This window comes from Bombus affinis, chromosome 5 (genome assembly GCF_024516045.1).
Source record: "Bombus affinis isolate iyBomAffi1 chromosome 5, iyBomAffi1.2, whole genome shotgun sequence".
Taxonomy (NCBI): domain Eukaryota; kingdom Metazoa; phylum Arthropoda; class Insecta; order Hymenoptera; family Apidae; genus Bombus; species Bombus affinis.
Window position 1 is genome coordinate 14,133,833 of NC_066348.1, and position 25,200 is coordinate 14,159,032.

At 41.0% G+C, this 25,200-nt stretch overlaps 1 protein-coding gene across 4 annotated transcripts in view; it reads left to right on the plus strand.

Moving 5' to 3' along the window:
- The window catches only part of LOC126915941 (protein outspread), a 212,640-nt gene extending 187,492 nt beyond the window's left edge, over nt 1–25,148 (plus strand). The window contains exons 5-17 of one of the 4 annotated variants that reach the window (XM_050721144.1): nt 5,031–5,103; nt 5,591–6,133; nt 12,281–12,453; nt 13,043–13,183; nt 13,273–13,434; nt 14,260–14,432; nt 14,594–15,549; nt 15,643–15,799; nt 15,884–18,739; nt 18,882–19,170; nt 20,010–20,406; nt 21,875–22,030; nt 22,538–25,148. In XM_050721144.1, the coding sequence (XP_050577101.1) occupies nt 5,031–5,103; nt 5,591–6,133; nt 12,281–12,453; nt 13,043–13,183; nt 13,273–13,434; nt 14,260–14,432; nt 14,594–15,549; nt 15,643–15,799; nt 15,884–18,739; nt 18,882–19,170; nt 20,010–20,406; nt 21,875–22,030; nt 22,538–22,686 (6,225 nt within the window). In that variant the 3' untranslated portion in view covers nt 22,687–25,148. The remainder of the gene's footprint in view (nt 1–5,030; nt 5,104–5,590; nt 6,134–12,280; nt 12,454–13,042; nt 13,184–13,272; nt 13,435–14,259; nt 14,433–14,593; nt 15,550–15,642; nt 15,800–15,883; nt 18,740–18,881; nt 19,171–20,009; nt 20,407–21,874; nt 22,031–22,537) is intronic. The other 3 variants (XM_050721145.1, XM_050721147.1, XM_050721148.1) reach the window with 3 other exon arrangements.
- The last annotated feature ends 52 nt before the right edge of the window (nt 25,149–25,200 follow it).

Consider the following 25,200-nt stretch of genomic DNA (forward strand, 5'->3'; position numbering starts at 1 on the left):
TTGTTCCATGCCATATTCAATTCCAAGTACATAATCATTATTTCAGTTTGTGTAGTATAATTTTAACTAAGAACGTAAAAAATACACACGAAACGTACATGTAATTTTCGTACGTGTAATTTTCAAGTCACGTGCCGTTCTAAAGGGCTAATGTAGTTAATTATGACTTTGTTAACGATAGTATGAAACGTTTTGATCGGGCTGTTTAACGACTGGGTAGATTCAAAAGCGGGGTGAAAGTTCTCTTATTAGCGATTTAATAATTGACTCTAATAGGAGCATGTTATTCTTATTAAACGATTGTCTTTACTTTAATTCCTTTAATTCCTTTTAATTTCAAATAATCGAATGTTTTAGTACCGATTTAATAGATAACCTTCTTCCACTACGTATCTTTCTAATTGCAGACCTCTGGGAAGCGGTACCTGTTCAGTGGTACTCTAACTCCCAGTTTATCCCTATTACGATAAATTCCTAGTAATGAAATTATCTCGATAAAGTTTCCAACACTCCAATTACGTTTGCAATTTATTACTATACGTATATATACCCGCCAATCAATCGTTTAATCGGACGATAAATCCACGACAGTCCTTATTCTTATCTTCTCACTGTACTCAACTTCGTCTCTATTATAATAAATTTCCATTAACGAATTTATCTCGATGGAATTTCCAATATTCCAATTACTATAGGTATCTAGTTAATCGACCTATCAACTTGCCGATTAATCCTCAACCCTTATTCTTATCTTCTCGATATTCTCAAATTTATCTCTATTATAATAAATCCTTATCAATGAAATTCTCGTCTTATTCACGCCTTGCTGTTATACCCATCTATCTTATTTCCGATACCCCAATTAACGATTATAATTTACGAGTATCTCCATGATCGATCTACCTGCCCATCTCCAACCCTTTTACGCGCCAAACAAAAATCTCACCAACTCTGCTCTCTTTTCCAACAGTCCATCCAACAATCGCAACCGTATCGGTACTTAACCATAGGAATCGAGCAACACGTATATAAATCGGATAGACCACTACAGACATCTAATTCTCGGTTATCGTCGGAGAATCGGCGCGGCGGTTCGAGCTCGTACAGTTAATCTGGACGCGGAACGAGCGAAAGCAGACGACAGGTAAACGAGGCGGGCACGGGAAAGAGACGAGAAAAGAAACGAGTCTGACAAAAGTGCGATAATGCTCGATCATTAGCGCGCGCTGTCGCCGCGTCACGCTCGTTACTGCGCGAAATAATGCCGCGTTGGGCAAAATTGCACCGTAGCCAAGCGTCGATTGCCGCTTTTCTGCGATTCACTCGATCGTTCCGCGTGCCTCGCCAGAGTTCTTCGCTGGTTTCTTATCGTCGTTCGAGGGAATAGAGCCGATTATGCTCGTGACCGGCTGGTAACAGCGCAACAATGCCGGATGATCGCCGGTTGTTTGTTAATCCGTGAACAGCGACGATTCAATCCGATTCTCGAACGATCGAGAGGGAGGTCAGGCACTGACAGGTATTCAGAGCGGATTCACGAGCGTGATGGGGGATTGCCTTGGTGTTGAGATTGATTCAATTAATTTTAATTGCGCGTGATTCGACGCCGAACCGCTGTGGGTGTGTGTCGCGGGGTTTGTTTCGGGGGACGTAGTTTGGGAGGTGTGAATTTATCGATTCGAACTTTTCAGTCAATTATAGAACTCAGACTGTCGATTTTTATATTTGGATTGTCGACTTTAGCTGTAATTTTGGTTCCACTTGTAACGATGTTATTAGGTTGTCCCAAAAGTTTCTTTCTTTTTTATTTTATATTATTTTATGGATTTATGTATGAGCCATTTTGCAGTAATAGAATAAAATCGATCAAACATAATTCAATAAAATAATATAAAACCAAAAAGGTTGTACATCTGCTACTTTCTTATAAAGCTTTTAGGACAATCTAATGCAACGACGAATGTTCGTACGACGAAAGAATTGCACGTTCAACTGCATTATACTTCGCAAGAATAATTATGGAATTAAGGTGGAACAACACTTCTTTTACCAATCGTTTTCCCAATTTTTCCTCCCCGTTTAATGTCATATCTATTTCAGACCTTTGACTGCCTTGAATAATCGCCGCGCGAACGTTCAAACTTGTTCTTCGCTACGGTGAATATTTGAAAACGCGGGTATCGATGAATTAACGCCGACGTCGAAACAGTAAAAGAGCCTGGTCGATGTTATCTACCGCGTGATCTACGCGTTTCGCGATCGCCCGATAGATCAAGGCGCCCGTTCGAGAATCGTGTAGCCTGTCGTCGGGAGACCGTCATTTTGCCACGTTACTTAGGCTCTCGACAATGGCGCGTTGTGCAACAAATGATCGATGGTAGAGTAGCTTCTCCTCAACGAGATAAAAATCAGACGAGGCTTTTAAACGTACGAATTATTCTTATGGTTGTTCGCCTGTGTGCGGACTTCGAGGAATATTTAGACTCGCGATTGGCGATACGAATATTCTTAACTTTGAATATCTTTTATCGTCGAAGTTGAAAGGATAAAGATACTTTGGCAAAGCTCAACTACGATACGATCGATGATATCGATTTCTTAAGATGCCACGTAACTCGAAACGCAATTTTTATTTTAATTGGAAACCTAGCAGCTAGCAATTTGGAATCTTCAATCTTTTCTGAGGTGGGAATAATATATGTTGATCGTGATAGTGTAGTTGCTGGGCCTCGTCCGGAGTAATTGTTGCTAGGGGCTGTAGATGTCGCTGCTGGGGTACTGCTGATTTTTCTTCTGTCTTTTTTCTGGTTGTGGGGTGGTTCAGGCAAAAGTACCGATCAGGCGCTAACCACTGCACTGCCGTCGTCCGACACCAGTTAGTGTCGAGTGGTGGTATTTTGGCTTGTCGAGTACCGCCACACTTCTGATTAGACAATTTTTTAATAGAAGGTTTAATAGAAGATTTTTTAATCACCGGAAGAAGAATTACTTTTACTTTAGTTAGAAACCTAAAAACTAACAATTGCTGTAAATACGTAGATTTGTCAACGCTAACAAAATCAAATGAAACACCGATGAACAGATAAAATCAGGTTTAAAAAACATAATCACATTCACGTAACATCTAAGCTACATAGTTATTACAGGACGTAAAGTAAAAAGATCGATCGATCATCGATCACGATTGGAAATTACCAACAAAATATCAATCGTATCTGCCATCTAAATACGACCTCAACACCAATGACCCATCGGTATCCTGAAAGGGGCATCTTTCGATTATAAGATCGTCGCCAATGTGGCGTCGCGATCGATCGATCGTCCCTGGCGTATTGTTCGCATCAAATCCGTTACGCAAGAAATGATCGATCGGCAAATGGAAACGGCTCGTCGTTGCGCGGACCTGCAGCTCGGTGTAGACGTACGATTACGTTTAAGAGGCCAAGGCGACATATACGTACGCCAACACGATCTTACAAGCTGGTGAACGCGCGTAGGAAACGGACCTCTTATTTCCTCTCTTCGCTGATCGCCTCTCGTAAAGGCAGCTCCAGTCCTTTGATGCGAAATAAAATGTTGCACGACGTCTATTTCGCGTTTCGATGGCGAAAAAATCGCTAACTCACCTGTCCGATTGTTAAATCGAGTAAGGCTTCGGTTAATTCAGCGAAATGTTTCGAAGGTTGAGAGGAAAGTAGATTGGAAGGGGCAAGTGACAGGGAGGTTGGTTTCTTTGATCGTTTCTATTATTTGATCGAGTAATCGTATTTGATATTTCGAAAGGATCGATTATCGGGATATTAAGGATCGTCGTGTAGGAGATTTCTGAGACGAGAAGAAAAGGACTGCTCACTGTGGGATTTATTTTCCCAAGATTGTCTAGTTATTAGCTTCTTGCATAATTGCATTAATATTATTGGCAGGATTTTAGAAGGGTCAATAAGTTTGTAACAATCAAATCGATAGAATTTTACAAATTACGTAAAATTGTAAAAATAGTTTTTACAGTGGAAGTCTGTAATTCATAATTTGTTAATCATCGGTCCGTTAATATTTCTAATTAGTAAATTATTTTAGGAAGATCCAAATATCCAATTATAATTATTGTTCGACTCTTTATTACGGTGTTCAGATATTGTATCAATTCGAATATTACCGTAGAAAGTTTATTTAAGTTATACCTCACATTCGCATTATTTCATCTTTGTGTTGCCGTAGAGATTACGCTCACATTTTATTATTTTTCATTCGCAAGATTAATCCAAAAACTATTTCCAGCGCAAGATCGTATTAACGAATCCCACCAACTCCTTTATCATAATCGAAACTTCCCCGATAAGCATACATACGCGTTGAAATCCTCTTCCTCCATCGAAAGATCGAGTCTCTAAGAAGATCTTGCTTTAGTAGGACCGATTGAATCGTCCGTGTTCGCATTTGTCTGGCATTGGCCGGTACACGGGCCGCGGACTTATGAATTATGCACGGCGAGAAGAGCGTATTCCTCGCGGAATATTATCAGGCTCGCTGTTATCTGCCGTTATTGCGGCCGCCTACCGCGACCTGGTCGTGCACACGCCTGCCCTCGTACCGTCGCCCACGTACAAATTCTACGACATTCCACCATGGAGTCGCGACGTCCGTCTGACTCGCGAGAAGATAACAATTATTTTTTTTAGCGATTTTTAATCGACGCAAGTCTGCCCTTTATACGCGGTGAGAAAATACGCCAATACTTGAAGGATCGGTCGACGTCGAAGTCCTAGTATTCTCTTTTTTTTATTATTATTATTAAATTTCCAAAAAAGATTCCTTACGAAGAGTTTATCGTTTTAAATTAACTGCTACATAAAGTTCTTACGTTATAAATGTACCATTTCTCGAGGTACATGAGTCTTTAAACTTAGACCTTGGATTTAGAGAGCTTTTAACGTTGATCGATCGATGTCGATGAAATGATTTGGTTATGGGTGGTTGATTGCCGAAGAATTAGAGAACAAACGGTTAATCGAAGTTGAAATAACTTTCAGGGCCGACATAAGAGGAACGCGACGTTCCCCGGTGGACAGACTACCATTCTTCAAGTCACTCCAACGATCAGAAGTAAGTAATTGATAATGTTTCTTTTTTTATCAGAGTTCGAATTGATCGGTCCGTACAAGCTAAGTTGCGAAATACGTTTTGCTTATGGCAGACGCTTGATACGTTTTTATTTTTAATGGAGCGGTTAATTGAATTCGAGAGTTCGACGATGTTAAATGAACGTTCTGCGGCGCCACTTAAGCATAAATTAAATGCAGATTGCTCCTTTAGAGAATAATTAATCGACTGTCATCGATCTTTAAATTAATTTTCTTTATACGAAATTACGAAGATACTATTAAGATACTAAAATATCGCCATTCGAGATATTATTACACTCCCGTTCTGTATCACGCGATAAAAATCCAATCTCTGTCCCATCATTCAACCACCTAAACTCGAAAGAGTCTGAAAGTCGAATAACTCTGGATCGCTGCCAAAGACGAAACCCAGACTAACGTTAAGTCAATAGAAATTTTATCTAACGCTAAACCTACTCCACTTACAGGCAATACACCGAATCCTCCGCGACCTCGTTTCAATAGCTGTCGTTCAGAGCCACGCAGCAACACATGGATCCCAGAAACGAGCGTCCCTTCCGACCTCTGTCCACCAGTGTTTTCTTCCACACCATCTTTGGTAACCAACAGCGTGGTAACTACCACCAGCAATACAACGATGAGCAATGGGAACGCGGAAACCAACAACGACCATCGAACGAGCAACCTGTCGCCTCTAAGAACCAGCACACCCCTGGAGAACGGTGGTTCTACGTATCTATCCTCCGTCTCAACCACTTCGTCGTTGAACGGAAGCGTGTCCAGCACTGTGTATTCAACCACGTCGACGCCAACGACCGTGTCAAGCAGCAGTTCCTTGACAGAGAAGCCACCCATCGTACCCAACGAGGGTAGATCGAGCTATAGGGATCAACCAGCGAGCAGCGCGTCCCCTCCGACCAGGGACAAGCTTCGAGCGGAGGACAAGGCCAGACGCAGGATGAATCAGCACGGAGAACGAGCCGGGACAGCCTGCTCCGGCGAGAAACTAGGTCGGTATACTCGAATATGTCGGTGGCCTTGGTTTCGCGATCCCCGTCGGAGATGCGAATTGACGCCAGGACTGGCTTAGTCCCTCTGCAAATGATCCATGGATCGCGATCACGTTGTTTTCAAGCTTTGTAGATTTTCTGAGCGAGCCATTTTTTCGAACCGTACAATGTGGCAAGTTTATAATTTTTTCTTTTTTTTTTTGGCGATGCAATGCATAGGAGCATATGGTGTGCAAATTTGTGCTAAGGTAATTGCATCTAATATCGTCTATCAAGTTTCGAGCAAAAAGGTAGGAGACATCTTTGTATCAAACCACTCTCAAACGAAAGAGACATTATTTGCGTTTCCTGTACGTAAAATACCGATTTTTACCAGTGCTTTCTTTTTCAATATATTACGATAGCGAACTGTATTAGGGGCACTTACCCTGTCAAAAATTGCTGAAGAATTTTTAACGAGGCGAATGAACGTTCTTAAGGCTCTTTAGTAACGAACGGGTAAATTTAGTACTTTTGAATGATTTTTTTTTCTAGAATATACCCGAAGCATAGAATTTCCAAGTGAACTAAAAAGCACAGAGTAGCCTGTAAATCTAAACTTGTGTTTATTCTGTTGATCAACCTGACAAACACGGTGAGTCAGACCTAGGAACATCTGGCTGGATCGTCATTTACAGTCGTTACTCGTCGAAATCGTTTTAACGAGATACGACCGCATCTTTTATTCATCCCACCGCCGATTGCGTAGTTTTATTCATGGTCCTATCGAGCAGAAGCTTTAATCCCTGTAATTGGCACAGCAGGATCGTTAACGACATCTAAATATAGTTAAACGATTACTGAAATTGCTAATTGATGTCGGTGTAAAATAATAGAAAATTTATACGATAATTATATATCGAATTATTCGTATCGTGGTTTCTCCCTTTTTACAGTCTCACTCTCATAAAACTCTACCGTAAATTATTTTTCTTCGATTTAAGTGCTTATGAATCGGTTTTACGCGAGTTTAATTACCACGTTATTAGGTCGTGCACCTAGAGAGAAATTTTACTGCGTTGCCCGATCGCAAAGCGGATCTGCTAACGCGATTCGGTTTTAAACCAACAATACAACGTCCCATTGAATCGCACGAGGAAACTGGGTCGTCGACGACTATTCTTCTCTTCGACGATGATTCGCGCGACCGCGTTAAATCGTACCTGACCCATTTTCCCTCGTGACAATTGACGGCATAAACAAAACAGTTAGCGCGTGTCCACGCAACAGAGAACCGTCCGTGTGAAAATCCAGCCGATTCTATCCGCACGAATTTATTCGTCCCTGGCAGTCATTTATCTGCTCTATCGTACAGTGCAATCTCGATGGGAAGCTTCGCTACCGTTTGTGTTTTAATGACAGGAAGAGTGGCTCGACGAGAATCTAGGATCGAAAGCTTGCTATATACGAACAAGGTCAAAACTGTGCATTACTTGTTAAATCGCGTAAGACACGCAATCACGACGTGTTTCATAAAATCTTTCATAGAAAAGGAGTATTTTATAGAGTCTTAAGAATCTCAAGAATTTTTGCGGCAAGGAACAAGTTCCCATTTTCAGTATCCAGATATTGTTCCAAACTGGAGATAATTTTTAATGCTAGAAAATTTGAGTGGAAAATGATGAACAGAACGCAGGATGAGCGAAGGAGCTTTGAAATAAAAATTGAAACGGTATAGACAAACGTAATCGGTAATTTAAAGTCCTGCGATAGAAGAGCAAAATCAAAGTTAAAAGGAAATTTTGATACGAGGAAATCGACGTGACCGAATATTATACGAGAAATGGTTAATGTTGTTATTATAGGTGTGTGGTTATTAAGGTACAAACGACGAACTAACTATTCCCCTTGTTACTTTCACTTTTACTTGGAACATCCAACGATTCTCTAATAACGCAAGAAACACAGGACATTCGTTCTAATGCTGGAACCTGTATCGAAGAAACGCAACGAAGCAGAGAAATCGTAGCCACGTGAGCGCCAGGGGGAATCATATCGCGATTAAAGGCTCGTAGCTCACTGAAAACGACAGGCTAACTTATCGTCGATTGGAAAGCACGTAGGAGATACCGATGGTGGGAACAACATAGAGAAAATCCCCTCGCTCGTTTAATTGGAATCCCCTATCACGTTCGAGGGAGCAGGCTCTTCCACGAGTTGCTGATTAATTTCGCTAACAATTTTCACTCGCCGCGTCGTTATCGAGGACAGAGACACTCTTTGGTCGAGTGTTCGCCAACTTCAAACACGGAGCGGATGTTTTGTCTGCCCATTAAATTCCCTGACAATTTTTCTGTGAAACTTTATTTGCTTAAAAGGGTTCTCGTACCGTATCCTCCTCCGTATCAATTTATTTTCCGATTTTAAGGTAATATCGAATATTTTGTCTACTTGCGAGAATATGATCATTGTATTTTTAAAGACATTTGGAAGGCGACAAAATCTTTCGAATTTGTAGGAACTGACGCTGTATTTCAATAACGCTGTATTTCGTTAAGAATATTCTTCTTGTATTAAAACATTTAAGACCTTCTGTGTTTGCCAAAGCGAGAGCGAGTTTATTATTACTATAACTCAGTAGCATGATTTTATATGAAGAAGATTTCATTGCGAACCGTAATTTACAATATCCAGCGTGGTATTATAAAACCTGCGATTGATGATTTCATATAAAAGGCAATAACAATATCCTCATCATTATGTAGAAAAGAGGCGTTAAATCGTATTTGATGAAAGAAATTCATCGAACCAGCCGATTCGAAACGCTGCAACTGTCTTTTTTCCCGTCCATTTAGTTACAATGATCAAGAAGGATCATAAGCTATTAACGTCAGAAACGGTATAGGGCTCTTTATGGTCAGTTTAACAGCCTCAACCGTGTATTTACTCGTCTCAATAAATTCTGCAAATTTCTCGATGTTTAGGGTAGAAGATTATCCCAAGTTTACGACACGGACAACACACCTGTGATTATCGACAAGTTCGAATTTTTTCACATTGCACATTATAAAGTTTACGATTAAGACCACGTGGACGACTTAATTCGCATTTTGAGCGCTCGTCGGCTCCCTACAATAGCAAACAACGTGTCATAAACTTTGACAACAGTTGGGAACTCGACAATGGACCACGCGACGATGTCACTAACGGCACGTTACGCTACGAACCCTCGACGAAAAACGCACAACTTGCGAGATGCTCATGACGTTTCGACAGTCGCATGATCGAACAGACATAAATTCCCACCTGGCAGAAAACGTTAACGAAAACACACCACCCACACTGACACCTGGAACATAAGTTAGAGTCAGCACAAGTTAGAGAATAAGACACTTCGAAATAAACGTTCAAGAAAATCACTATCGTACTGGAACTCTTAATCAACGCTTCACCTTGAGCGTTAATATCGTTCAAGGTTCGCGACCCCACCGAACAGTTACGATTTAAGTGATCGCCAACTGGTTGAAAGGTCGCAACACTTAACTTTTTTTACTCACACGCTAGTTTGTGACGGAACGTGTCTCTATTTTTATCGCTGTACTCTTGCTGTACTTGCCTCTATATTTTTCGTTAATTTTGCCGAATAAACAAACGAATAAACGAAAAAGCGTGGCGCCGTGTTTTAATCGATAGAAGAAGAACACAAGTGAATTTTTCGTCGATGGAGAACCGGTTGTGGCAAACGGTGTATCCTTTTCTAAAAATCGTGCAATCGCCCCGCGTTAACTGCGCGTGCTTTACACCGTTAGCCGCTGCAATTTGTTCACGCATCATTATCGAATTAGCTTCTTGCGCTCGGTTTATTAGCGTATCCCAACGTGAAAAAGCCTAATTCCGATCGAACGCGCGTGGACAACGATATCTTTCAGCTGTCTGCTTCACGATGAACTTGTCTCGATGGTTCGTCGTTTAGGACGAAGGATGTTCAACTAGTAACGGTGTGTCGAAGGTTTAGAACACGGGGCTTCAGACTTGGAAGCCTGAAAACTGGCGTTCTCGAGGAATCATTGGGATAATTGATAGTTTAAGAGATTAGATTTGGGTCAGTTGAGAATTCTGATGATAAAGGCTTTTGTTTTATAGGTTTTAGGATTTCTTTTTATTTGTTTCATAGGTTTTATGGTCGATCTCTGTAACAATGTTTTTGTATAATTATTTACGTATCTCCGTGGAATATGTCTTTTACATTCGTAAGATTTTCACGATATTTTCGTGCTAACAAAGAAACACACCGAATCTGGGCTTCCAGGATTGAATCGCTTTTTTAATTCCATTAATAGTAGAAATACATATTTTCTGACGTTTCCACGAAAAAAGATATAATGCATAAAATTAATTAACTTTATAAGAAATTTCTCTGGAACAGCTGTTCGATGTATACATATCTGGTGCGTATTTTTTGATCGACAGTTGTCTACACCGAAGGGATGAAAGTAGCCGTTTCTAAAATTTAGTTCTTAATCGAAGCTGGGTTTTGATGAAGCAACATTTAAATATATTTATCATAGCTATTCTTAATCGGAGTTGAATCTTCTTAAAGATGCTCGTACATACGTTTGCTCAATAGATCAGACAACAAGAAATGAAACTAGACAGCTTAATGGATACTTCATAAATAAACAAGATAAACAGGCATATTCTACTTTGATTCAACCGGTTGAGTGAATTATTAATCAGCAATGTTACTTCTTGCAACCTAAATTCATCGATCGACATTATCTCCTATTAGCTTAATGACTCCGAACAAACGTGATAGACACGTCAATACGGAAATTCGTCATTAAACGGTGAATCAACCGATTGGCAGGAAAAAGGATTAAGCAATACGTTCTTTGCCGAAAAAAGAATCTAGCGTTCGAGATTTATAAGGGTTTAACTGGCATAGTTAGCTTCGATTCCAAAGGATTCGCCTGGTGTGATTACGTTTCCCGTTCGTTGCGTAATTGCGTGTGCACAATCTACGAGAAAATCTGCCGGTTCTCCTCGCCGCGTGCTTCGTGATCTCTGCTCTCCCGTCTGATCCGTAGATTTCATTTAGATTGGCGTCGAACGAACGTCCAGGAACCCGTTGCCCAGCTTCACCAGTGATTCCTGAGATTTATGTCGATCGCCGATTGTCCAAAGATATCCACGAAATACTTGGGAAGATACACTTAGCGAATTTTTTTATAACAGAGTAAAATTCAGGATTGCTGCCGTGCAATCTAGAATCTCCATCTACGTATTTCTTTTAATTTTATTCGTCCGAATAATTGAGCGATCGATACGAATAATCGACGAGTATTGAGAAATTGCTATCTTCCCGATCATTTTTATGCTATCATTTTTAATCATTTTTCCTGAATATTGTACTCAATTATATTGTACAAATGTTTGTATTCAACAAATATTTATTTCCGCTCGTATAAAACTTAGAAGAATCCGATCTATTTTATTACTTAAATTCTTGCGGGAAATTTTTCACGGGAAATTTTCTCTAGACATTCGATTTGCAAATATCATAAGAATCTTCGTTTATTGTTTCACCAAAGTGGAATATCTCCATCGCTCGCTGCATGTAAAATCTTTCATCGGGCGATGAATCGCTGGAAGCCAATTTTCCCCGAAACTGCCCCATTGTTTCCACCCTGTCAAAACGTCATGCTCTCTAACGTCAAGAGAAACGAAGAGAGGTAGCTGGCAGAAAACTGTTATTAGCATAGTAATGGCGGTTAGAATTCGATGGGTGATGGGTCGATAGAAACGCGGATAAACGAGGGCGATAAGCGTTCTCGCCTGGTCGTTGACGTGAAAGGGGGACTGGGTTATTAATTAGTCGGCAGTCAATTAACCGAGCGATCGTCTGGCCTTGGCAACATCGCCACATGCTAAAGGTTTTACTCCAACTGAAAAGAACTTAATTCGTTAAGTCGAAGACGAACATTTTCGATAACGGCCAGCCAGAGAACGATAGAAGCCCGGAAACGCGTTTCTCGTTGTTGCTGCTACGTTGCTGCTTGATCATGACCATTATGCGGCTAGCCTGTCATTATCGTCTCGTAACGGGAGACGCGGAATGACTCTATCGAATGGAGCAGAAAATGGTGAACGATTCGACGTATGTTTCAGACGATGACGCCTGTCGAAGAATCCTCCTGGAGCACGAGAGGGAACGAGAAGGAAAATTGCGGGATATTGCTGCCTCTTTGACCCAGCCACGCGTCAGGAGGATCAAACCGAGAACGTCCGAACCAACTAGGGACGTGGTGGATGCAGCTAATGCGGCGTATCAGGACAAATTCGTGAGTCTCGAGTTTCTATACCTGTTGAAGGATTTGGAGTTGTCATTTTACATCGTCATTCGTTATGGGTTTTCTTTTTTAAGATTTCAAAAGAAGCATTACTATTATATCAGTCAAGAGTAGGCTTTAAAATATAAACTAGGCTCGAAAGAAAAATATACTACCATTCAAAGTATAGAGTACAGGACAGGGCTCAAAAGATATAGATCAAGGTTCAAAGAAAGATATATCGCTCAAAAGATATAGATCAAGGTTTGAAGAAAGATATATTGCTCAAAAGATATAGATCAAGGTTCAAAGAAAGATATATATTGCTCAAAAGATATAGATCAAGGTTCAAAGAAAGGTATATTGCTCAAAAGATATAGATTAAGGTTCAATGAAAGATATGTTGCTCAAAATAGAGAATGTAGAATATAATTCAGAATCTAGGATAGGATTCAATGAAAAGTATAAAGGACGTACAATCTCTAGTCTAACTTAATGACAAGGCGGACGATTAAATCCTCATGACTCTAAATAACTTCGATATAGATGTCTTTTACGAGCAGTCAGAATAATAGAAACTCGTCGTTAATACCATATATAGATCAGAGGTGACCCAGATGGATGTGGCCTGGACATTTCGGGGATAAGATATTCCCCTACGTCCGAACTGAGGGTTGATCTACCTGCCGAGGATTTATTAAACATCAAGAAAGGCTGGCTAATGAAGCAAGGATTGAACAAGGTATATTACCAAACGTGACAATTTCTCGTGTAACCTTACGGTAGCATCGAATGTAGGTTAATATACGTAACGAATGGTGTATTCTTCAGGAATGGAACAAGCATTGGTTCGTGTTGCGCGGTTGCGGTCTCATGTACTACCGTGATCCTTGCGCGGAAGATAAGGGTATCATGGACGGTGTCATAGATCTGAATACCGTTACCGCCGTCACGCCCCTTCAAGTCGCAAGAAATTATGGATTCCAGACCGTGGTGAGTGTGACCGGTGGATTTGCACGCGGTGATTTACGGTAATTAACATTCCGCACGAAAGAAAGAATCGGTCAACGGAAATCCAGTTACAGACCTTACGGCAGCTGCAATTTTCATCCTTTTTTTCATCCTCGTAGAGGCAAATACAATACAAAACGAGTTGGTTTACATTGTCTACCAGCTGGACCGACTTTTAAGCGTCTGGTAGCTTCGCGAGATGTGTAACAGGAAAAATCGTAAGACCTCGTCTTCACTAAACCAACGACGAACTTTTTGTTGATGTTTCGTGTTTCTTGAAAAAGTTATTGTTTGTTGCTCGATGTTTCATAACGATTCATAATGTTCCATAATGACAAGCATCGTTTTGAGATCGAAACAAGAACCAAATATTCCTCTGATTGCGTGGCTTCGATATGGACAAAATATCTCCACAAGTTGATATTTGTCGAACAGCGTTTGGAACATGCAGCAACGACAAGCAACAAAAGTTCCTTGTTGCTTCAGCGAGGACGTAACGTAACATTGAAGAATCCATGAATTAGATCGTCGAAAGCTATAATTAGCTATGAATCTGCCGGAGGCTGGTTGGTCAATTGGATCGCCGGAATTAACTTCCGTGGCGGGAGTGGCTGGAAAAAGTCACTAACTCAATTTCACGCTAGAACAGATCTTGAAACTCTTCGTTTATTTGTGTCACTGATCTCTGTCATTCGTTGTATCCCGCTGTTTGGCCCACATAGACGATAACGTTTCAGTTACCTGCTTTCATATTGCTCTGTTTTATCCGATGATTTGCTCTAGTCCGGTTGTTGCGCGTTTTTCAAGGCCTGGGATGATCGAGGATCGACCGTGCTGTCAGCGGTCACCGCCGGTATACGAGCCAGTTGGATGTCGGCCATTCGGAGGGCTGCCAATTTACCGGATCCTGACAGTAGCAATGATTCTCTGACTGTTTGTCAAGATGGACAGCAAGATAACACGCCTCAGTCACCTACTGCGTAAGTCAAGCGAAATATCATTGATTAAATAAGGGAAAAAGATTCGTATGAACTTCTTAGAAGCCAAACTGATCAGCTTCACTGTTTATAAAAATTCTTCCAAGCGTTACCCATAGTCTAAAGCGCTTTGAAATTTATTCAAGTCCACATTTGAATTTTAGATCCATTACGGACCGTGAGAGAGACTCGGTTGTTCCATCGACCTCGGTCACGCCACGCTCAGTCCTGTTCTCTTCGGACGAGGAATATCGAACAGCATCCGAGGGTGGCAGAAGAGAGTCCGGTGATTGGTCAGAAGTCCCAGTGTCACCGCCTCTCGTAAGGAACGGCGATTGGCCCAGTGGACTGAAGGGATCGAGCTGGTCAGACTCAGCAAACCACGAATGGTCAGAATTACCCCCGTCACCACCGTTAACAAGAACAGCTTTATCCCGAGTAAAAGCACGATCCAGATCAAGCTCCAGATCTAGAGTATACAAGAGAAGCTGCAGCTCGCCTTTAAGCTCAAGAAGAAGCACGTTGGACAGCGTGAGGTCGGAAGATCTAATGATGGCTTGCTGCGAACTTGGAGAAGACGAGGATCAACATAATGGACACATGCAGAACAATAGTTGCCTCTCGAGCGCCAACGAGAGTCCCTTGATCGTAGAATTGTTGGAGAATCAGGTATCGATGTTGCGCGATCAGTTGGATCAAAATCAATCCCACCCAAGCACGCTACTAGTCATTATCGAGCGTCAAGAAAATGAAATAGAGAGTCTGAAGTCGCAGCTGAACGCCGCGAGAGCGGATGTTGCTAGTGCGGAGAAGGAGTTGTCCAGGTTGAGACAACAGAAGGCTGAAGCTTCTATTAGGGAGAAGCAGGTCGATGAACTGTTGAATACCATCCAGAGAACAGAGCAACAGAGGAACAAGGATTTAGAAGACTTGGAGAAAATGAAGAAGATGTACAACAGAGATAAAGAGGTGTTGGAGTGCAAATTGCTGGAGACAGAGGCTATTCTTAGGGAGACGAGTGAACGGTGCGAGATGCTTACTAAAGAGTTGGCATCGAGTCATCGAACCGTTGAACATTTGCAGTCGGAGGTTACTTCATTGAGTAACAGATTGTCTCAAGGTATGATCAATTTGAAATAAAATTGTTGTGGTGTTAATATCATTTATTACAATGTCGTTATATGTTTTATACATTTATCGTGTTGTTATTTAGGAATAGACGAAAACGAGCGTTTATATAGCAAAGTTAGAGAATTGGAAGATAAAGGGGGACTATCTTCTTCAAGGGAGCGCGGGAGGAGCTTCGACTCTCTCAGTGACTTAACGAATATTGAGTTAGACCTGGACTTTAATACTCTTGATAAGGAAAGGTAATAAAGATATATCTGAAATTGTTGTATATAGTTACGAGTAGTTTGAAAATCGTATATATCTTTTGCATCTTTTATCCGTAGAATCGTAGAAGAATATGACGAACTGAGAAGCCGCTTTGAGAAAGCTATTCTAGAGATACGCGCGATGCGCAAGGAACTCCGTGAAGCGCACGCGATACAGGACGCACTGGAGCTAGAGATTTTCGCTCACAAGCAGGACGCAGCGAGTGTCAGCGAGACGAACCAGGCCCAGCTGCAGTTAATGGCAGCTAGGATTCAAGATTTGACGAACAAGCTTGCAGCTAGCGAGAAACAAGTGAGAACGTTGAAGCAGAAGTTGACTAAAGCTGAAAGTAGAGATAAAAGAAGATCGCTATCGTTGAAGGGTCGTGAGTCCTTCCAGATCTCGCAAGAGATGGAGGACAAGCTGCTGGATCTGGAGAACAAGATCTGTGCTATAGAACGTGGAAAAGGTACCAGTGCGCCAGTATCAACTGGATGCAGCTCGAAGGAGTCGAGTCCTAACCCAAAGAAGGAGAAGAGAAGGGACGGAAAGAGTCTGGATCGTACTAGATTAAGAAGAAAATCGCTAGATAGTGCAACTAGTTCCGAACCGATGAAAGTGTTGATCAGACTCAGCACTCTAGAGACGAAGGTGGCGAACGTTACAGAAAATATGGCGAGTGACGCTGAGAAAGACTCCAGCGAGTGTAGCGAGATCAGTGCATCCTCCACCAGCGAAGTTTCATTGGAGATCATCGCGAGGTTAAGGAAATTGGAGAGGGTGGTGTCAAAGTCAAAGAGGAGGCTGGAGAAGTGTTTAGGTTCGACACAAGCGGAGGATAAAGCGGAGAAGTGTTTGCGCGAGGTGAACGACATCCTGGACTCGTGTTTAGAATGTAAGAAAAATCAAGCTAGCGCTCAAGCGACCGAGTCAGTAGGCGTAGTGGTATCTAGACTAGAGACTATACTTAAAGATAAATTGAGCGAACTCACGAAGAGACGGCAGACGCTCGAGCAGAACGGCCAACTAAACGACAGAGAGAAGATGAAGCTGGTCGCGGAGAGAGTGGCGTTCGAGTTCATCGTTTTGAGACAGATCAAGTGCGCGATCGGCCGGACATTCGACCGGAGTGCCGTTCTCAGTGAATTGGTCGAAACTAGTCAGCTTGCCTCAAGCTTAATGCGTAAGATTCACGGAACTAAGCCCAAAACGTACCAAAACACCAGTTACATTCAGTATCTTACTAGAGTGTTAGCGAATAAGTTAGTACTAGTAGGTGGCGTGGCCGCGACGGAGACGACGACCAAGGAGGTGTCCGCAGCTCGTAACGAGAGCTTGAGCTTCCTACTGCAAAAACAATGCGAGGTGAACGAGATCGTACGGAAATATAAAGAAACGAAGTTGAGACAGCTCGCAGAAGCATTGGCTGCCGAAACGTTGAGCATGTCCGAGCAAGAAGATTTGAATAAACATCAGATGACCAACTCGAATAAAAAATTACTGGAAGATCGAAGAATTCGCGAAGCGTGGGTGTTGGCTCAAGAAACGGTCAGCAAAGAGTTGGTACAAGCTGAAGTGTCTCATGTGATCGTGCGTTGCGGCCAAATGTACGAACAGAACATCACTAGCATCACCGATGCTTGTCTCAACTTTGAGGGCGTGGAGAACGTAACGTTGGAATCTTGGATCGATGCCGCGCAGGCCAGACTCCGTCAAGAGATGGAACTTTCTACTCGCGAGCTATCCGACGTGTACGAGGAATGCCTTCATCAACTGAAGAAGAATAAGTCGACGATAGTTGAATCGAAGTACGAGTCCCGGCAGTTGTTAACAGAATACGCGGACGTGATTGCGCACAAAGCTTTAATAGACGCCAGAATCGGGCTTCTTCAGGAGAATACGAAACAATTGACGGTCTTCCCTGGGGAGACTTTCGTATCTAGTCTAATCCGAAACGACGACGTCCTTTCAAGTCTGCTAGAAGCGGACGACCACGAGTTCCAAAGCAATCCGATTCTCGACGCGGAGTACAGTTACCTTTATCAACAGTTTAGCAAGGACTGCGAGGAAAGGATATCCGGTTCAAAGCGTGCTTCGAAGGATCAGATGAAGAACGTTGGCCAGAGTTTGCACTACCTAGAAGAAGACTTAGTTGAATTGGGCAAACGCGTCCGAGGCAGATCGAGCGAAAATAACGAAAATACTCTGTGGCCTACGAAGTCGCCGACGGTTACCATCACCGACTGGTCGAGCGTGTGCGAAAAATGCTCGGAATTGCGCAAGCAGATTAAGAAGCTGAGCGACTACATGAATAGCGTGACTTGCAAACAGTGTGGCCAATTGCAAGAAACCATCGATAGGATAACAGCCGAGCATAATCAAGAGTTGGAGACATTGAAGCGCAACCAGGAGAGGGATTTGATGGACATCAAAGGTGAACTAGACAATCAGAGACAATCTCTAACATCTCAGTACGAACAGGAAGCGGCCAGTTTACGAGAAAAAGCGAGGAAATTAGAACATAGACTGAACGCTATGGATTCTGAGCACTCTGCTCATGTGAACGAACTTAGAGCAGCTTATCAACGATCCATGAGCGCGGAATTGGACACAGATGCGGAAACAAGAAAGAGATATAAAGAAGAGATCAAGCAATTGCGAGCGTTGTGTGAGAAAGGTTTGCTGGCAATGGAGAATTCTCATAGACGCATTATTTCTGAGATGGAAGAGAAACATCGACAGGAATTGGAAAATCTGAGGGTAGAGAAAGAGCAGGCATTATCGGAAGAAACTCAGGCCACTCTGGCGGCTCTTGATGCTATGAGAAAGGCACACGAACACGAAGTGCAGAAGGAAATAGCTAAGTTTAAGCAGGAATTTATTAAACAAATGCAGGCACGCGAGGACATTGGCGTGCTTCATAAAGAACACGAGTATGTAATTAATTCCTATTCTATACGCAATCTATGCATTCTTATATCTCTAAATTTTGAATAATCGATGAATTTATCATGATGATATATATTTTTTAATTTAAATATCTCTGACTATTAAATAACATTTATCAATTTATAGGGAAGAGATGGAGGAGATAAAACAGGAAATTCTTTCGTTATCGGCAAAATATTCCTCTAAGTGTGTGGAGTCTGCGGCCCTGGAAGAAAAAGTAGGATCCCTTACCAAACAACTTGCTCAAGCGCAACAGCACATTATGCAACTAGACGCGAGAAACAAACAGCTGAGGGCACATTTGGTAATAGAAACGAACGATGGTACGACCAACGACAATATGCAAATGTTGAGGGGCAGGGACAACGAGATTGTCGAGCCGAGAGAGGAAATTCATCGACTACAACAGTTGAAGGTAAACTTTTGATAGCTCTCGTCGCCATGAACGTGCCCCATTTACAGCGTAGATGTGGTTAACAAAAATGTACGATACTAAATTAATTAACTCCGCCGCAGTTACATGTTATGGCGCCCAACCCTTTCGAATGTTTCGAGCAAGCGCTTCTAGATAACGAAAAAGAACTGACAATTGTAAATAAATAGTAGTCATAAGCTAAAGACGAAGTTAGGTACAGAAAAGCTTTTGTGTTCGCAGGCTTTAACCGTTCGCGAATATTTAATCCTCGATTGATAGGCAAGCAATAAAAAGATATTTTAACCCCATGCTTATTAAGATCTTTTCATTCGTTCAATGAATTTTGTTCCTCGAAAGATCGCTTATAATATATTGATTTATTCATATAAAATATATACAAATGTATTATAAATTAATTGAGTGCCTTTTTAAAACAAAATTAAAATCTCATTCATATATTATGCAGTTATAAACTTGATCATCAAAAATATATCTACTTTCTGTATATCTTTTCCAATCTAAAGGCATAATATAAAGGCACTAGATTAATTGAAGTACTTAACATAACGCTAAAATTGCTGCCATCCTACCAGTAACCAAAAGTAAACACATCTTACCCCTAAAATAATGATTTAATATTTTACAATACGTAACGATAGCAGATATTCAAGATCCTTATTAGGAGCAGCGTTGACGGAGGTTTTACTGTACCTATCTGATCGATCGTGAGTAGCCCATAATTGATTGCCCCGGCGCGCATCGATCTCCAACGATCGTGTTAACCCACCCCCATATACCAGCCGCACTGACGCATTATATTTTCGATATTTCACTAACAGCATGGGGAGGCTCCTCGTGATACGTCCGGTGTGTCATCGAAATCTCCGTCGCTAAGCTACTCGCCGCAGCGTGCCCGGAGTAGTCACGAGCCGCTGCTCAGAGCGGCGAGCAGCGAGGAGCAGAGAACGACCGGCGAACGGCCGAGAAGCTCGCTGTCCACGTTGCAAAAGAGCACGCAGGACAAGCAGGCCGCGTTCTCGTACAAGCTTGAACGCGTTAAGTCAGTGTCGTTGCCTTACTCGAGTAACTTGGTTAGGCCGGGCAGTAGTTCTGGCGTGCCGTCGCACGATAGGAAAGAGGTGAGCTTAGGGCAAAAGAGCCAGGAGCGTAACGGCCTGGCATCGCCGCTTTGGGACAGCCTGAGACCAAGGACCGGACTGCCCCATCAGTATCAAGGTACAGAAGAAAGGTGAAATGGGAGGAAAGAAAGAAGCCGATCAGAAAAAGAAAGAAACGCTTCTGGTGGATCGCCGCCGTTTCTCGATCCTCCTCCTTTTCCTCGAACTCGTTCCTGCTTCTCTCTAATATGCATACTAGCTGCATTCGGCTTACGAGATATTCATACGCGTTGGATGGACATCAAGTCGAGTTTGTCTCATTGCTTTTTTCCTTTCGACGATTCGTTCGTTCACGGTTTAGCGGACTATGGCATGACTAAAACTAGCTAAATCGAGTATCGAGATCTTTGTATTTTGTTTAACAATTCGTAAGAAAAAGCTTTTGAAATTTGTTACCAAGAAAGAGATGTGGGAAACGTAAGACTAACCGAGTGCTTTCTCCTATAAATTAACCACTTTCGAACATATTAATTCTATTATAGTTATTAGTGTTTGTCGTCGAATCGAATTAATCGACCAAATTCTCAACGACTAACGCGTACAATCGCGTTGTTATGCAATAATCGTTTTGTTATTTACATGTGTAACGTATCGACGAGATTCGAATGTTCATGCGGATTGTTTCGTCCAGTTTTTCTCGACGACGATTTGTATTTCGATTTGACAAGCGTACGATCGCTGTTCAAGCAGCGATACGAAGCGCAGATATTAATCTTACTCGAAAGTTGTCTAACCAATTGCTAACCAAGAGACCTTTTAACGGTGTAACGCAAAGTAACCCCGCCTTCTCATAAATGTGATTTTGTACTCTTTCAATGTCTAATCTGTGCGCATAATAATTTTCAAGTTGTACTATTAACAGGTTTGGAAGCGCGTGGAATATATCTCTACTACAGAACTTTTATAAACTGGATCTTTTTAATACAACTTTTTACACTTTCTTACTGGAGATCCTATTTTTGCAATCTGCAGTATACACGCGTCGAAATGCCAAGTTTTTTACACAGATTTCTACGTGCTTCCGAACACCAGCATCAAACTCTGCGAATATATTTGTAAGAGTAACGTCGCTTCACTATTGGGAACATAGTAGGTACTCTAAGGAAATCATTATACCCTTCTAGCCGTCGTATCGTCTGAAAATAATTAAGGGACATCGGTGGCAGTAAGACTGATCGAAAAAAATATAATTTCAATCTTCATGGTTTCTGAGTTTATCCAAAATTCCTTTATATATATTTAAATTACTCGATGAATACGAGAAATCTACGAGCGTAGCTAAGAAAAGTAAAATTTCAACTATATACGTAGTAAAATTAATAAATTTCAGAAATCATTCTATAATTAGAAAAATATCTCAAAATAATCCAGAACGTTCGTTCGAATTATATTTGTTTCGAAAATAATTCGTAATTAAGTTGTATAAAAAAATATAGAACGAAAGAAAAACAAGTGAAATACACGCGTAAATGGATTGTGCAAACCGGGTTAATCGTATTTCGAAAAAATTGTATTTCACACGAAAGGTGGCACAGCAGAGGTGCGAGTCGACAGCGCCGGCAGTGGCTGGCAGGGCAGCAACAAAATCGAAAAACAGCAACACTCGGAGGCATACGGCTTCCATGCCGACGATCCTCGCGCGTCCCGCCTCACCCCGGAACCCCCAGCTCTCTCCGTTGCAGGTCCGTTCTCTTTTTTGCCAATTAAGGAAAATCATTCAACGAATTCATCGTCAATGCACTTCACCAGCTTGTTTTGTTTCGACACGCCTCTTATCCGCACTTTATCTCATATTTTTTTTTCATTTTTCTTTTCAAAATGTTGCTTTGATTTGGTCTTCTTTACTTTGCTAGCTTAGTAGCTTGGGTCAAGTTTCAGCTTTGCCAGCTTTTCGTCTAGGTACAGGTTCATTTATGTGTATTCAAATGGTAAATAATTGATCCTAAATTTTCTAATTTTATTTATTCTACTTCAAATTGTATTATTTATTATTTGTACATTGTAGGCTATACATTGCTGATGCACATACACGAACCTGATCCGATCGTATGTATATGCACCGCTCTTTTTATCTAAGTTTGCCTTCGTACTTTGATTTCTATCTCCACGCGCATTTAGTGTTCTGGGTAGCACGGGTGAAAAGGAAATCAGTCAACTGGACAATGAATAAGATAGAATTCTATTTGCAGAGCTGATGAGGTCTCCAGCCGTGAGGTGGTCCAGCAGAAGTTGTCGCAGCCTGCCTCCAACGCCCACGCCGAGTTATCATCATACGCTCCACCCTCCACTACCAGCGGTGGGCATGGTCGCCGAGAGGAAGAAACGTTTCGAGCTCTGAATTGCTAATTAAGAATGTATCACTATCCTATTGGTCTGCTGAAATATCAAGATTACGCGCATCGTCGAACGTATCATCGGCAGTAACTCCATGTAAAAAGAAAACACAAATTAATTCGTACGAATCGTTTTCAAATGGTGCTAAACTATGATAGTTGCTCGTTCAAAATCTTCCTCAAGGAAGACCCATGGATTTCGACTTGCATTGTCACATATTGAACATACGGCATTTTTAAAGCATTTCCTTCTTTTTTTAGTGTTGAAATAACTGTTCATTTTATTTCATTTTTCTCCAATGACAATTTGCAAGCATTTCGTCACTGCCATAGCAAATAGAGCTTCGATGATAAAATGGAGCAATGTTCGTGTCAATTAATACGGTCGCCCGGGATCATGCTCGTCGTAACGTAACGATATTGAGCATGTTTATCAAGTAAACATGATTCAATAGCCGAAACGAGGCTCGGGTCCCGCGCGAGGCTCGCGAGTTCTGCTTTACGGTTGGACGCCTATCGCGAACGATAGGTGGTTTTCGAAGGGACTGTCTTTTTTCTGATTTATATCGATAGAATTTTTACCGGGTATCATTTATCAGGCCACCACTCGATGAGGTTGGTCCTCGATACGTGAATTTTTTTCCCGTAGGACCGAGTAGTAGTCGTTTCGATCGACTTTCGCGAGCGACGTGCGTTTCTGGGGCATTATTTCAGCTGTCTGCCATTTCTCGTCACTTTATTCATCATTGCATAAAAGGAAGTCATGCGATTATTAATCAGTGTCTGAACCCGTTTTGTTCGAATTTCTCTATGACTTTTTCTTAGCGTTTCGAGTTCAAATTCGAATTACAATAAGTAGCGCTTGAATATATCGAGAAATTGAATCTTCACTGGGATCGTTTTAAAGTAAGTATCTAAAAGAGGCAAAATATTTTCATGGAACATTCTTTAAATGACGAGAAACGGCAAAGAAAGCGACAGATGCAATGAAAGTACGGTAGAATGTCGATTATTCGAACGAATTACCAGTAATTAAATTGGCAAGATATGATTCACTTCAGAGATTCGAATATAGAAATCTTTAGACATATCCGAATCAGCGAGATCGAAAGTCTGGATAATTAACAATCTACCGTACTGTGAGTCATTTATACAAGTGTCGTGGTAGTTAACGCAATGTAACAGATAAATGTATCGGTGTGAAAGTGTACTGACAAATAATTCATGAAGACCGTTGCGTTTGCGTTTTAATAAAAAAGAAAAAGAAACGATGAAATGATTTTGTACAATCGTAAGATTTGTTGTTCGCCATCTTGTGACTTTACGAGGGGGCTAATTTTAATCGACGATCGGCTCAAAGTTCGTCTTCTAGGGAGGCTTCAATTATTTCTTTTTTCATTTGTTGACAAGTCGTTCGTGACTATTATTATTATTATTATTATTATTATTATTATTATTATTATTATTATTATTATTATTTTGTTTTGTAAAGATGAGTTAGTATGTTAAAGCGAAAAAATAACGATGATATTTTGTCGCGGCAAGAGAAGACAAGGGGCGTAAGATTTATTCCCTATTTCTATCGTTTCTTTGCTCTTCCCCTCTACTTACTTTCTTTTTCTATTTTGCACTGTTTTTCGTTAATTCTTCGTAGTTGAAAATATTTGTACGCTTGCTTCGCGGAAAGACGCGCGTTTTCCTCTCAATGTGTCAAAATTTTCTTGGATAGAATCTTCGTTTTAGAAGAGTGCGCGTTTTCCTTTCCAGTTGAAGGCGAAATTTTCTTGGATAGAATCTTCGTTTTAGAGGAGTGTGAGTTACGCCCTATATGAGTCATCTTTTTTCTGACCGTGGATATTGGCATTTATTTCTTTTTGGATCGTTTTCTATCCAATTTTACACGATCGTTTTACGAGGAAACGCGCAGAACCATGACTTGTCGCTGGTCTGGTCGCGTGCGAATTTGATGGTTTGTTTATGCTCTTGTTATGTATAGATTCTGCACATAATTGAATATAATACGGCGTTGTCACATTGCACTGTGTATTACCACATATTTTCATTGTGTAAATGTTTTTGTCGGTTCGCGATATCATTTTTTGATGTTAATACTGTATAGTTTATGACGTTTTCAATTTAAGAAGCAAGAAAGTATAAATAGCCTAGAATTAACCCCTTCCATATGAAAATGGATTGTTTATATTATATGTTATTATTATTGTATTCTATATTATATATTGACGCGTTCTAGCGAAGATGTCGTACTACATCTTGATTGTGTCGACAGAAGCGAATTACAACAAAAAAAAGAAGAGGATTATCGATAACAATACGATTCATTATCTCTTATGTAGAGTAATTACTCAGGATTGTTTAACATTTATAATATATTACAATTATACTTATTGTATTTGTATCATAATTTATAATAACGTTTGAAATAAAATATAGTAACCATTGACGTGAATATCCGTTTAACGAATCTGTTTCTTTTATGTATATATTAGAAACTGCTTCAA